Genomic DNA, 15964 nt, shown 5'->3' with positions numbered 1-15964 from the left:
TAATTATTGAAATGCACTTTCATTTGGCATCTGATCAGACTTTCAGAGCAACTCCAACGTTGCTGGGTGCTCGGGGGACAGGCTAGAGAAAAGGGGCCCTGTGGACCGGTTCCAGCATGCATGGGCTAATGATGCGGAACCCTTAATGTAAATGTCATATTGACAACAAATAGATTGAGTATCCCATGCATGATCGAAAGTTTACGGGTCAATGGATGGACTTGACGAATGTGAGACACATAAGTCGAAGCAGAAAAGTGATGTGGTTACTCAAATAGAGGTAAAGCGATATTTAAACTTGAGAAACGTGTTTGAGGGCATTTTGTAAATAAGTCTTTCTTATAATAACATGAGAACTTGAGTATGCATATAAAGCTTATGATACAACAATAATTATGGTGCATATTATAACATATAATTTGATTACACATCATATGATGTGCAATGCCAAAGAAGTGTTTATTTTTGTCAACGATGCCAAAGATTCATCAGTCATATTTTATATGTAAATACATCCAACAGCTAGCACAAGCGTTGCTTACCGTCCTCCTTGACTGATGCATCTACTAACCTGCACTGCTTCAACGACGTGAACTTAATTTTCTCCAATATTTAATGCTTTAATAAAAACATTACCATTTTATCTCACGTTCTTCTTTCAGAATTATTAATTATTAGACTAAGTCGCTGAATCATAATTTCATGTCGCTATTTTATAACGTGCTGTTGTGCCTTGGTCCGGCTAGTGTGGAAATAAAATTCAGATTACCTCACCAAGATATAGACCTATAGTTGAATAGAATAAAATACAAGAAATAAAGACATTGAGAAATTTACGAGGTTCGGTAAAAACCTGCCTACGTCTCCGGAGAGATTTTATTCTTCATTATGAGTATAACAGTACAAATTACACATGAGTTAAGTCGACATAATTCAATCTCAAATCCCTTGTACATCTACTCACAGAATCGACATAATTCGTGTTCTTTCACTAGATTACTTTTCACTCTAGCTCTCTTGATTTTCTCTCAACCCATGTTCAACCTTTCCCATGGGAGAGCCGGATGCTCCCGCTTGGATGCTTCTATGATGCTTATCTTCCCACTTTCTAAGCTTACTAAATGCGCAAATACTGCACCTAGTTATAGGCATACAGTAGCAACTATTCCAACAACCAAGACCAAAAAGTCTTAAGTTCACATGACATAATCATCACCTAGCCTACCTAGCATGCACCAAAGTCTATACCTAGCCTATAGAGCACAACTTTTTCTCCATTTGCCATTTAATGCATAAAAGAGAAAACATGCACAATTGCATGCAAGCAAAAACAAAGTCACGGTTGCTGCCATTGTCGCATTCACATGGTCAATGGTCTTCAATTGTTGCCAACACATGGCTCATAATTACTCATAAATGTACGAGCCAAAGTGAAATATATATACATTAATTTTCCTTCTTTCAGTTGAAGCTTCTCTCTCTCTCTTTCTCCGTCTGAATTCTGAAACACACAAACTAATAGAGACAATAAAACACATCAAATAAAATAACATAAACATACCAAATTCAAAAAATCACACTAAATGAACTTAATTATCTTCAGCTTGTTTCAATGCCCACTGGTGCTCTATCAAGTCAATTTGCCGAGCATTGTACATGTCTGGCATTTGAAATGCAGTATATCATTGAATGAGCCTTTCATTGTAACGTCCATCCCTTTGTAATGGCTCATGTTGCACGGGCTCATTGGTGGCGTTATGAGCACAATATATACGTGTTCTTGAATTGTTCATCGTGTCTGGCTCATATTCATCAACGGCTTCATAATCGTACTCATCTTCCACAATCATGTTGTGAAGAATGATGCACGTCATCATGATGGATCGAAGCAACTCTACATCAAACAATCTGGCAGCACCCCTGACGATCGCCCAACGAGCTTGGAGGATACCGAAACAACGCTCCACATCCTTCCTGCACCCCTCTTGACAGCTTGCAAAGTGTTTTTCCTTTGCACTTCGCGGACGTGGCACTGTTTTGACAAATGTTGACCATCGTGGGTAAATGCCGTCAGCTAGGTAGTATGGCCCGTCGTACATACGTCTGTTGACCTCATACATGACTTTTGGTGCCTTTCCTTGCAGGACATCGTTGAACACTAGGGATTGGACAAGGACGTTGATGTCATTTTGAGCTACCAGAACCCTGAAAAAGGCGTGCCAAATCCATGTATCAAAAGATGCCACCGCCTCCAGAATGATACTTTTTGCTCATTTTCTGTCCCCATAAGCGCCTTGCCATGCACTTGGACAGTTTTTCCACATCCAGTGCATACAATCAATGCTTCTAATCATCCCAGGAAAACCACGCATCTCGGCCTTCTTCAGAAGCCGTTCCAAGTCCATGTTTGTAGGTTTGCGGAGGTACTCAACGGTGTAGATAGATTTGATTGCTCCGCAAAACCTCATCAGGGACTCAAGAATGGTTGATTTCCCCATCCTCGTTATCTCATCCACTTGGTCTGCAAATGCTCCATATGCAAGCATCCGCAAGGCATCAATAATTTTTTGCTGAGGAAGGAGACCCATAGCACCAAAAACATCATTCTTTTGCACAAAGTAAGAATCATGGTTGCAAACAGCAATCATGATTTTGTTGAACAAATGTCGTTCCATTCTAAAACGACGTCTAAAGTACGTATCAGGAAATGCACTATTAGGGACAAAATAATCATCCAAGAGTTTGATACCTCGTCGTTGCCTGCTTCTATCAAGGTTTCCGGAACGGTTGGGCCTACAGATCTGAGCCACAGCTTGGATGACTCGACGGGAATGTGAGGCTCTGCCCATTCTTACTTCGTCATCTCTCCTTCTACGCTCCTCATCCTCTTCCCTCTCATTTTTTGCCACCTGGTGATTGAACATTCCTTCTGATTGGTTAAACAATTCTTCCTCTTCCTGATCGAGTTTCCACATCATCCTTGAGGAAGAAGAAGACATTGTAAGAAAGAAGCAGAATATGAATAATGATACAGATTTTTGTGAAGAAAGAAGCAGAAACTATGAATAATGATAGAAGTGTAACGGTGGAAATGCAAAAGGCGATTACTGTTCATTAAGGGCAGTTACTGTTCATCAGGTGAATTGAATAGTGAATAGCTTGGGGGAGGGCTCCAACGCTGGAGTTGCTCTCATTTTGCATCAGATATGACTTCCATTTCGCATCTGACATTTTGATAGTCCCTCAACTACATTCATTGACTGTTAACTTTTACTCATTGATATTGATCATGACATGATATCAATAATATAAATTGTTAACTACACTGAAGAAGTAGCAAAGATGAACAATCACAAAACCAGGAGATGGAGTTTTACAGAAAGAAAGAGAAATGTGGGAGAAGAATTAGAGAGAGAGAGAGAGAGTTTACAGAGAGAAATTGGATTTGTATATTGACTTAAAAAGAATGATGATTACACACTCTGTTTTTATAATAGAAAGCCTAACAACTCTAACTAAATACTAACAAACTTATTAACTGTATTGTTGACTTGTACAACCATTTAACTAATTATCTAACTAATGATGCGGAACCCTTAATGTAAATGTCATATTAACAACAAATAGATTGAGTATCCCATGCATGATCGAAAATTTACGGGTCAATGGATGGACTTGACGAATGTGAGACACATAAGTCGAAGCAGAAAAGTGATGCGGTTACTCAAATAGAGGTAAAGCGATACTTAAACTTGAGAAACGTGTTTGAGGGCATTTTGTAAATAATTCTTTCTTATAATAACATGAGAACTTGAGTATGCATATAAAGCTTATGATACAGCAATAATTATGGTGCGTATTATAACATATAATTTGATTGCACATCATATGATGTGCAATGCCAAAGAAGTGTTTATTTTTGTCAACGATGCCAAAGATTCAGAGTCATATTTTATATGTAAATACATCCAACAGCTAGCTCAAGCGTTGCTTACCGTCCTCCTTGACTGATGCATCTACTAACCTGCACTGCTTCAACGACGTGAACTTAATTTTCTCCAATATTTAATGCTTTAATAAAAACATTACCATTTTATCTCACGTTCTTCTTTCAGAATTATTAATTATTAGCCTAAGTCGCTGAATCATAATTTCATGTCGCTATTTTATAACGTGCTGCTGTGCCTTGACCCGGCTAGTGTGGAAACAAGATTCAGATTACCTTACCAAGATACAGACCCATAGTTGAATAAAATAAAATACAAGAAATAAAGACATTGAGAAATTTACGAGGTTTGGCATTAACTTGCCTACGTCTCCAGAGAGATATTACTCTTTACTATGAGTATAACAGTACAAATTACACATGAGTTAAATTGACATAATTCAATCTCAAATCCCTTGTACATCAACTCTATGAATCGACATAATTCGTGTTCTTTCACTAGATTAGTTTTCACTCTAGCTCTCTTGATTTTCTCTCAACCCATGTTCAACCTTTTCCCATAGGAGAGCCGGATGTTCCCGCTTGGATGCTTCTATGATGCTTATCTTCCCACTTTCTAAGCTTACTAAATGGGCAAATACTGCACCTAGTTATAGGCATACAGTAGCAACTATCCCAACAACCAAGACCAAAAAGTCTTAAGTTCACATGACATAATCATCACCTAGCCTACCTAGCATGCACCAAGGTCTATACCTAGCCTATAGAGTACAACTTTTTCTCCATTTGCCATTTAATGCATAAAAGAGAAAACATGCACAATTGCATGCAAGCAAAAACAAAGTCACGGTTGCTGCCATTGTCGCATTCACATGGTCAATGGTCTTCGGTCAATGGTCTTCAATTGTTGCCAACACATGGCTCATAATTACTCATAAATGTACGAGCCAAAGTGAAATATATACACATTAATTTTCCTTCTTTCAGTTGAAGCTTCTCTCTCTCTCTTTCTCCGTCTGAATTCTGAAACACACAAACTAATGGAGATATCAGTGGCTACTATTGGTGCTGTTTTGGTGGGGATAACAGTAATAGTAATTGCAGGGGCATGGAGGTTGCTGAACTGGTTGTGGCTGAGGCCCAAGAAACTGGAAAGATATCTGAGGCAGCAAGGCCTTACCGGAAACTCGTACAGGTTTTACACAGGAGACATGAATGAAATCTCCACGATGATAAAACAAGCATATTCTAAACCAGTGAACCTCTCCCATGATATAGCCCGACGAGTAATCCCTTTCGACTGCCAATTAGTAAACACTTGCGGTATGTTAAGCATATATCTTTTCACATCTACATGTATACAATGTTTACTTACAAGAAATAAAAATTGAAAAGGTTCGGACTTTTCACTTTTATGCGTTGTTAAAACACATATAGAATCGAGAAAAAGTGTGATCACTTTGAAATCTATACTCCAATACTAGTTGATCTCAATTTTATTCTTTTTTTCTTCTTGAAATTTATGATTTTTTCTCATTTGAAGTAAATATGTCAGTAATTTGTACCTTTCTATGAGAGTTTTCTCTTACCAAACTATAACATAATTAGCTATGGTGCTAAATTATAAATGATATATATCTAGATTCGCAATTCAGATTCACATGCACAACGTAATTAAATGTGATAAGACATTTTCAATGACCCGATAAATTTTGTGGCATAAGTCTTCACTTGTTGAAGTTGATGGGAAAAGTCTAAGGTGTTAAAACTAGCTGTGCACTCAAATATCTTTAGATAGATCTCCACAATTCATGCTCTTGACTTTTCCTTCTGTTTTTCTTTGATATCTTTGTAAATTTCGGACAAATGTGTCAACTCTACTCTGGTTATAGTATGACACATTGAACTTTTATGTTCTTGAAAAAAAAAACTGCAGGTAAGAATTCTTTTGTTTGGATGGGCCCAACACCAAGGGTGAATATCACTGATCCAGAAGATCTGAAAACCATCCTTACAAAAATGGATGATTTTCCGAAGCCGAAAGCAAACCCACTTATCAAGTTACTAGCAACAGGTATTCTACTATATGAAGGTGAGAAATGGGCAAAACACCGAAGAATTATCAACCCAGTATTCCATTTAGAGAAGCTAAAGGTATTATGCATACAATCTTGCCAATATTCATTCAAATCTTCTGGAGATTTTACCATTGATTTAATTAGAATAGTTTTTATATATAGGCGAACGTAAATATCTTATCAACCCAACTCTCTAGTATCAGAGAAGTGGTCAACATTGTCGTGAGTAAATGTGTTTAGATTGCATCACTCTTCTCTTCATATACCTAGTTGTGTTTGTTTAGGATGTTCATGGACTCAGCCTTAGAGTCCATGGTCTTTCTTTTTGGGAGGATGTTGGTCCTTCTTGGCTTATGTCTTATAATTCCGATGATTATGTTCTATGTGAGTAATTTATTGGCATGGGTGATTCGTTTTCCTCCTCCAGGGTTTTTCCCATCTGGTTTACCCAGGGAAAGGTTTTTTTCCGAGCCACGTATCCTTTGTTTCATGCCTAGTTTGTGTAACCTGTTTGGTTTTTTATGAATGAAATTCTTCTATTACCTTAAAATAAGTTGTCTTTAGGATGTTTGAATGCGAATGGAACAAATTTTAGTAGGTTAATAGCCATATCCATGCATGTTTTAAGTATGTACATATGGAAAATATATTGATTGAGCAAATTAGATGTGTATTAATTATGTTTGATATATAATTATTGTTGATAATTTATGTTTTCCTCTTGTTTTCTATAGCGTATGTTGCCTGAATTTTACCAAAGTTGTAGCGAGATGATTGTGGAATGGGAGAGCTTGATGTTGAAAGAGGGTTCATGTGAGTTGGATGTCCGGCCCTACTTTGAAAATATGACAGCCGATGTGATTTCTCGAACAGCATTTGGAAGTAGCTACAAAGAAGGAAGAAAAATATTTCAACTTTTTAAAGAGCAAGTACAACTTACAATAAAAGTTATACGAAGTGTCTACATTCCAGGAGCGAGGTAAATTTTCTGTTTTCACATCTTTCAACCTCCAACACAACCCAATCTCAAAACTTATGAACACGAATGAGACGTAGTATTATAGTCGAACCCTTTGTTTTTTCTTCATATCAGCATTGGAATTAATAATGCTTTTTTGCAGGTTCCTACCGACCAAGATAAACATGAAGATGAAAGAAATTGACAGAGAGATAAGAGCGTTACTCATGGGTATTATAAACAAAAGAGAAGATGCGATTAGGGCTGGCGAAGCCACAAAAGATGACTTGTTAGGTGTGCTTATGGAGTCCAACTTGAGTGAAATCAAAGAACATGGCAACAACAAAAAAGTTGGAATGAGTATGCATGATGTGATCGAGGAGTGCAAGCTGTTTTACTTTTCAGGGCAGGAGACAACCTCAGTGTTGCTAGTTTGGACAATGGTTTTGCTAGGTCAATATCAGAACTGGCAAGATCGTGCAAGAGAAGAGGTTTTGCAGGTCTTTGGAAGCAACAAGCCAGAATTTGATGGGATAATTCATCTAAAAGTTGTAAGCGTTTTCCATCAAGAAAAACTTTTGAGAGATTGCTTCTATTACGTGATTCGTTTTGAGTGAAGAACAATTTAGTTAAAAGATGACATGCTTTTAAAAGAATTGGAATAGGTGATCACTCCACTTTTAGCTGAATTGTCTTCCACTCAAAATGCTATATGACAGGAAATAGTCACACACAAGTTCAAGTTTGTATATATCAATCTATAATGTTTGGGTTTTTCTATAGCATACGCCGTGTATGGAATTGGAATGCACTGTTAAATGAGAAAAATTGGATTGAAAATGCAGCTATGCAAATCCAACTAAATCGTCCAATGCACTGATCATCCCATACACTGGTGCACTCTATTGTTTCCCCTATGTTGTTAATATAAATCTTAAATTGGTTGTGTGTGTGTGTGTGTGTGTGTATCTAATGCATGATTTCCCAGGTGACCATGATTCTGCATGAAGTTCTTCGATTATACCCAGCAGTTACTCTGATGACTCGGACCACAAGCAAGGAAACACAACTTTCAAAATATTCTTTACCAGCTGGAGTTGAAGTTGCCTTACCCACGCTCCTAGTTCACCATGACAAACAACTGTGGGGTGATGATGCACATGAGTTCAAGCCGGAGAGGTTTTCAGAAGGTGTTTCGAAGGCAACAAAGAACCAATTCATGTACTTCCCTTTTGGAGGCGGTCCGCGGAATTGTATCGGGCAAAACTTTGCAATGATGGAAGTAAAATTGGCCTTATCGCTGATTTTACAACACTTTACATTTGAGCTTTCTCCATCCTATGCTCATGCTCCTTCTTTAAATCTAACCCTTCAGCCACAGTTTGGTGCTCATATCATTTTACACAAATGTTGATAACTTATGTGTCAGCAGTTCTCTCTATATTGTTGAACATATAGTGTGTGGTAGCTAGGAGAAGGATGAAATATAATTTGATGCAACGTACGTATGATATGTATCTTTAAGATGAAAATTTCCCCAACTACTTCTAATAAGCAAAGGGGAACCGCATATATGTCTTGTGGATATAATGAAGCCCACACTCAAAGAGGTAGACAAGGATCCTCAGGGTTTTCTACAAGCTATACTGCATAAATTAGTTTCTGGAGTTAATTTGTAATGCTTTTAAAAATAAATGGAGGAAGAAGAAAATGTTATGAAGTATCTCTCTTTTAACTACAATAGGTGGTCTCGGAGAAACCCTATTCACTATATATAGGTTTGTCCCTGGTCTCACAAAGTACATTATATTCAACGCAAAAAACTGTCCGTAGCTTAGAGAGAGTAGAAGACTGTCTTCTTAAACCCTAGCATCCGTGTCTTCTTCAAATGCAAGTAACTTGTCTTCTTCGAATGCAGATGCAAACTGTACTGTGATCTTAGACCCATGTTTTCATTTTGTTAACTTCTTACATTCCAACATTAAATTCTTGCTAGATCTAGTTGTAAACACGAAAATCCCGCGACAAATGAGACAAGAACACGTGTACAAAATAAATTGTTTGTATTAATGAATTTGTAGGGTTACAATCTTTTTACAACTTGATCATCTGATTCGATCTCTAAAATGTGTAGATGTATAGTGTTGTTGATCCAAGGGTCGCGATGACTTGATCTTGGATGAACAAATGTTGCAAGGTTTGATGAACAAATGTTGCAAGGTTTTGGCTCTTGGCAATGGAGGAACCGGCACATGTAGGGGTGCTTAGTGGTTCTTCACGGGATTTGACAAAAAACACAAAGGGTTTTCCGAGACTTCTTGAGTGTTTGAGTGTTTGGGTGCTTAGTGCTACTGCAACTTACCTAATCAATAGGACGCCTAGACCTATTCTTGGAATGAAATCACCATTTGAAGTTTTATTTCACTCTCCACCTAGATTAGATCATTTAAGGGTCTTTGGTTGTGCTTGTTATCCTTTTTTCAAACCTTATAGGACTAATGAGCTTGACCCTAAGACAACATAGTGCATCTTCTTGGGTTATGCTGCACAGTACAAAGGATACATTGCTTTGATGTTTCAAAACACGAATTGATAATTTCTAGACATGTTTTATTAGATGAAACTCAATATCCAACATTGTCTCACCTTTCTAGCAAACAGTCTTCTTCCTCTCAAACTTATATCTCACCACCACACATTGTTCATCCCAATTCTTTTCATCAGTACCCCATTATATCCTTATACCATTACAAAATATTTTTCAATCAGCTGCTTCCTCACCCCAAGTTACTCAGTCTAGTTCTCTCCCACATGGTGATTTTGTCTCCTCTACTGCTACTGCATTAGCCATTGGAACTTTTGAGTCTTTTCATATATTAGAGTTGAATCCAGATATCACAACATCTTAGGTTCAAGATTTACAACCTGTGGTCATTTCTTTTTAGATTTGTCATCCTATGCAGACCAGGTCAAAGTCTGGTATTTCTAAGAAGAAGCAAGTTTTCAGTGTTGCAGTTCAGTCTACCACTGGCACAGAATAAACAACCTTTACTGTAGTTTCCAAATCTGTTGAGTGCAAACAAGCAATGCAAGAGGAAATAGATGCATTATTTCGACAACAAACTTGGTCTCTAGTTCCTCTACCTCCTGATAAGAACTTAGTGGGTAGCAAGTGGATCTATAAGATTAAGAGGCATCCAAATGGTTCCATTGCTAGGCACAAGGCGAGGTTGGTGGCCAAGGGATTTTCTTAGGAGGCAGGACTAGACTATTATGAAACCTTTAGCCCTGTGGTTAAACCAACTACAGTGAGACTCATGTTATCTTTGGCAACTACTAAAGGTTGGAAATTGAAGCAACTAGATGTAAAAAATGCATTTTTTACATGGATTTCTTAAGGAGGAAGTATACATGTCTTAACCTTAGGGATTTGTTGATGTTCATCACCCTAGTACGTTTGCAAATTACACAGATCTCTCTACGGTCTTAAACAAGCTCCATGAGCTTGGAATGACAGGTTTACCTCTTTTTTGTTTTCACTGGGTTTTCACTGGGTTTCACATCTACATGTATACAATGTTTGAGGCCTGGAAGTTTATATCTTAAGGCATACAGATATGTGGATTGGGCTGGTGATCCCAATGATAGAAGGTCTACAACTGGTTTTGTGGTGTTTCTTGGTTCCAATCTCATCTCTTGAAGTTCTAAGAAGTAACATACAGTTAGTCATTCTTCAACTGAAGTAGAATATAGAGCCATGGCCAGTACTACTATTGAGATTATTTGGATACAACAGTTGCTTAAAGACTTGCATATTCCTAGTTATGTTCCTCCTATATTACATTATGACAATATCTCAGCTATGGCATTGGCAACTAATCTAGTTCTTCACTCCAAAGCTAAGCATATTGAAGTGGATTGTCACTTTGTTAAAGAACGTTTCCAACAAGGTGTTATTTCACTTCAGTTTGTGTCCTCTACTGATCAGTATGCAGATATCCTTACCAAAGGTTTATGTTCTCCTTCTTTCAGCCATCATTGTTCCAATCTGATGCATGGGGCTTCCCAACATAAGATTAAGGGGGAATGTTAGAATATAAAGGATATTTGTATTGTGTTGTTTGAGTTATGTAGAGGATGCCACTTGTATTGTTATTAGTGGCTGCTGAGGTTTGTCTCAAGGTTGTTATGAGCTGTATGAGTATAAATTGTGAGAATGCCTTATAATAGTTAACTTAACAGAAATAGAAAGATTCAGTTGCAATATTCTCTTTCTCTCTTTAAACCTCTTCGATATATCTCTCTCTCTATTTCCATAGCTTAATTTCTTCATTTCTAGCAATGTTGACACTCTGGTGTGCAGGTAAGAGAAAGAGAGATAGTGTGGTGTGAAAGGGTAAAGCTAGAGACGCTAAATTAGTAGATAAAATTTTATAAACTAAATAACATGGAAATTGATAAGTAGATTATAACTTAGGCGTTGATAAATGTGTTCATTCCTATTGTGAACAGATAATTTAGTATACATATTTTATCTATAAATTTATATTCCCTAGCATTGCCCAATGTGGAAATACATGACTCGTTGATTGCAAAAGGAAAAATGAAGGGAGACGGAGTGGGGAAAAGGATTAGGAAAACTGGACCATTAAATACGTGACACATTCAGAACCTTTAGATGATTTTGAACGGTTTAGATTTAAAAGTTACTTATATTTTCGCAGGGTGAAAAACATTTGCAAAGAGGACTCCTTATCTTTTCAATACTGCCCCTTGTTTTGTCAATTGCCAGCAGAACGGCGTCGGACTGATCTTTTAACCTATCTCTCTGGCATCCCCGACGTCCCTCCATCATTCTTCTCTTGATATGAAATAAACAAAGTGGAATGAGTTTGGATCATCTCCCATTTATTAAGAAGAACCAAGGACGTACGACGTGGATTTGCATTTTTCTTTTCATCTTTCTAGTATCTTCGGGTCATAGTGGGAACGATTGATGAAGATACGACAGGAGGAGCCCAGAGACGACAAAATCTTCAGCATTTCATTTGATTTATATCTAATGTCTTCAAATGTTCCTTTGAGCTTCAACTTGTGAATTACAAATTCACAATTAGTCTGGTCCTGCTACAAATAAAGAGCTTTTTTCAGAGAAAAATACATAGTATTGATACTATTCAAGCTCAGATCAGGTGTGAAATGTACACTACTCTTGATCCATGAGTTATGTGTGTTCCGCCTCATAAGATGGCCTAACAGGTGATCATTTGAATGCAGTGAGGATGATGTGTCTCTTGACTTGCATAACCACGAGCCCAAGGAAGCTATACGTCTTCTAAGATCTCAGTTAACCTATCTCTCTGGCATCCCAGGTAGGTCATCATGACCCTCCATCATTTTTTCTTGAAATGAAATTAACAGTATGGAATGACTTTGGATCTCCCATTTATTAAGAAGAATCAAGGACAACATGAATTTGCATTTTTTTCAGCTTTCAAGTATCTTCGGGTCATAGTGGGATCGAATGATGAAGATACAACAGGAGGGGCCCGGAGACGACTGGTATGACTTTATCATCAAGCTCATGTTGCAAATTTTTCAGCATTTCATTTGATTTATACGTAGTGTGTTCAAATTTTCATTTGAGCTTCAACTTCAAACTTACAAATGCACAATTTAGTCTGGTTCTGCTGTTAATGAAAGTTAGTATCAGAAAATCTTATCACGTGGTGAAATCGCTATCGTAATTTTCAAGTAGGTTTTCCATTTCATCCTTGTACACAAATACAATTGATTGAAATTGGTCACACTAATATAACTGTTTTTTCTTTAGTTGGTATGGAAAAGAGCACATATATCATAAAACAGATCGCTTAACACGTTGTGCTTCTTTTTTCTTCATGCACTATGACTCCATATGCTTTATGAAAACTTAAATTTCACATATCTTTTGTAAATTTTGTTTTGCAGATTGTGAAGCAACTGGAGAAGGAATCGATCAAATGGACGGAGGAGGAGAACGGGAGGACAATATCGATCCGAGTGGATGAAATTGACCCGAAAAGCTTGAGCTTCTCTAAAAAATGAGTGAAAGAAACAAGAGCTCAATTTGAGCAGAGCAGAAGTGGAACTTAAAGAAGAGGCCATGCATTGGTAAATGCTGGTTTTGTTAGGGATGCTGTCCATTTGGGGTCTGAGATGAACTTTTCTTTTGTGGGAAATTTATGTTACAAGATTTTAGAGAGATGAAATTCAAGCAACACATCCGCTATTTACGTATAGAAAAAGAAGGGTGTTTTAATTTGAACCTAAAAAATTCTTGAGTAATTTTTTTCAACGATCTAAATTGTCTAAAATTTAGTACATCTTTCATAGATTATCATTGCAAAAAAAAAAAAAAAAAAAAAAAAAAAAGACAAATCCAAAACCGTTCATGTTGAGAATAAATTTCACATTTATGGAAGGAGGGATCTTACATGGACTTACAAGAAGTTAGGCTACTCTTTGTATTGCCAATTGGTTATGGTGAAACCCCAACTTTTTTTATGGTATCAAACCAGGTTATTTCACGTGTGAAGTCTAATGGCCACACATGCTCCATGTCATCCAATTTGAGTTGCCTATGCGTAGACTTGAAATTCTTTACTTGTGAGAGGATGTGTTGAGAATTAGTTCCACACTAATGGAATGAAGGATGGTACTAAATACAGAACTATAGATGTGAATCATGCGATTCGTAAACAACATTACATTTTCAAATTAAACAAGTATGATAAATCGTTTTTTTCTTTTAACCCAAGAAGGAGGGAAAGAACAATCGAACTAGCATATCAAGCATAAAGTGTCATATCCTCGTTCGATTGTCTTTCCCAATTTTTAATGTAAAAATGTTCCCAATTTTTTTTTATGTAAAATGTTCTTCTTTTTTTAAAGTAAAATTTATTCACCTGTTTTATCTATAATGTACTCATATTTAAAAATAAAAATAAAACATGTTTAAACTCAACCTTGAGGGGTGCTTCAGTTTGGAAAGCTTTGTGGAAGGTTAATATCCTAGGCAAAATTCTTTTGTGCGTTTGGAGGGCGTGCAGAGACATTTTGCCCACTCTTGCTAATTTGGTAACCAAGGGAGTTATGGTGGATAATCTATGTTTATTTTGTAGTTCCTCTTTGGAGTCGGCGCTAGACGTTTTCACTGTTTGTCTATTTGCTCGTGCGGTGTATGATGCCTCTCATCTAAATTTCAGATTCAGTCTTCCGCCGTCTGCTTCTTTCTGTGACTGGTTATCACTTTGTGTGGATCAGGTTTCTACAAATCAGTTTGCTTTGCTGCTTATGTGTATTCATCGTATTTGGCGTGCTAGAAACGCCTTACTTTGGGAGAATAAAGTAATGAACCCGTCCTTAGTCTCCCATCTTTCTAATTTGCAGATGTCTGAGGTTATTAAGGCTAGGCCTGGTCCTGTTTCCCGTCCCCCGGAGGCAATGTCACGCTGGAGTCCCCCTCCGGCTGGATGGATAAAAATAAATGTTGATGGTTCTTTCCTTTCTGGGGTCAATGTGGGCGGTGTTGGAGGTGTATTTCGTGACAAAGCTGGTAGCTATGCTGGAGGTTTTGTTCGCCAAATACCTCTGCATCGTGCTCCACTATGGTTGAGTTTCTGGCAGTCCGTGAGGGAATTCGCTGGGCTGTGGAAAGGAAGCTGGAGCGTATCATTGTAGAATGTGACTCGTTGCAGGTGGTTCAAGCTGTTGGTAACAATTTCCAGGGGTCTGCTCCTATGGACCTTCTGGCGGAGGATATTCGTATTAGTTTGCGAGCCTGTGTGGATTCACAAGTTTGCTTTGTGCGCCGCTCTACTAATGTTGCGGCACATGGTATGGCCAAGTTGGCTAATTCTTTACTTATTGAGTTTTGTTGGTTTGAGAAGCCTCCAGATCCAATTGTGGAGGCCCTCATGGTTGTTGATTAAATTCCTTTGATTCAATAAAAGCTATCGTTTCTCTTCAAATATATATATATATATATATATATATATATATATATATATATATATATGTATGTATCAAATTTCAACATTAAATTTAATACTGAAATTAATATTTTGTCCTTCAATCAAAGTATCAAATTAACAACGTTTCAATCTAAAATTTTGGTGCCCCACCTCATAAGATTGCCTCACAGGTGATGGTTCGAGTGCAGAGAAGACGATGTGTCTCTTGACTTGCATAACCACGAGCCCAAGCAAGCTATACATCTTCTACGATCTCAGTTAACCTAATCTCTCTGGCATCCCCGACGTCCCTCCATCATTCTTCTCTTGATATGAAATAAACAAGGTGGAATGACTTTGGATCATCTCCCATTTATTAAGAAGAACCAGGGACGTACGACGTCGATTTGCATTTTTCTTTTCATCTTTCTAGTATCTTCGGGTCATAGTGGGAACGATTGATGAAGATACGACAGGAGGAGCCCAGAGACGACAAAATCTTCAGCATTTCATTTGATTTATATCTAATGTCTTCAAATTTTCCTTTGAGCTTCAACTTGTGAATTACAAATTCACAATTAGTCTGGTCCTGCCACAAATAAAGAGTTATTTTCAGAGAAAAATACATAGTATTGATATTAAAAGCCAATTTTCTAACCATGATCGTATTTTTGAAGTAGGTTTACATACAAATACAACTAATCGAAATGTGTTAGATCTAAGCACAATTTAAGTATAAATCTGTTCACACCACAAAACAGATTGCTTAACACTTATGTTTGCTTCTTTTTTTCATGCATTATATATGACACCACCATATGCTTTACGAGAACTTAAATTATACCTGTTTTTATAAAAAAAATTCCGCAGATTATGAAGCAACTGGGAGAAGGAGGCAATCAAATGGACCGAGGAGGAGGATGGGCGGACAATATTGATCCAAGTGGATGGAATTGACCCGAATAATTTGAGTTTCTCCAAAAAAAAT

General features: G+C 37.3%; 1 protein-coding gene and 1 long non-coding RNA gene across 2 annotated transcripts; both read left to right on the top strand.

Annotated features, from left to right (window-relative positions):
* The first annotated feature begins 4949 nt into the window (after positions 1 to 4949).
* Positions 4950 to 8702, top strand: LOC137742677 (cytochrome P450 CYP72A219-like). Its single transcript, XM_068482604.1, has 5 exons — positions 4950 to 5269; positions 5883 to 6100; positions 6759 to 7003; positions 7146 to 7533; positions 7971 to 8702. The coding sequence occupies exons 1-5, from the start codon at positions 4987 to 4989 to the stop codon at positions 8394 to 8396; spliced, it is 1560 nt and encodes a 519-aa protein (XP_068338705.1). The 5' UTR covers positions 4950 to 4986; the 3' UTR covers positions 8397 to 8702.
* Positions 8703 to 12257: 3555 nt separating this feature from the next.
* LOC137741708 (uncharacterized) lies at positions 12258 to 13058 on the top strand. Its single transcript, XR_011069329.1, has 3 exons — positions 12258 to 12354; positions 12474 to 12544; positions 12953 to 13058. It is a non-coding gene; the product is annotated as an uncharacterized lncRNA (long non-coding RNA).
* Positions 13059 to 15964: the final 2906 nt, after the last annotated feature.

Source organism: Pyrus communis, chromosome 8 (genome assembly GCF_963583255.1).
Source record: "Pyrus communis chromosome 8, drPyrComm1.1, whole genome shotgun sequence".
Lineage (NCBI taxonomy): Eukaryota > Viridiplantae > Streptophyta > Magnoliopsida > Rosales > Rosaceae > Pyrus > Pyrus communis.
Note: the sequence above shows the minus strand (reverse complement) of the source record. Positions and strands in the feature narration are given on the sequence as shown.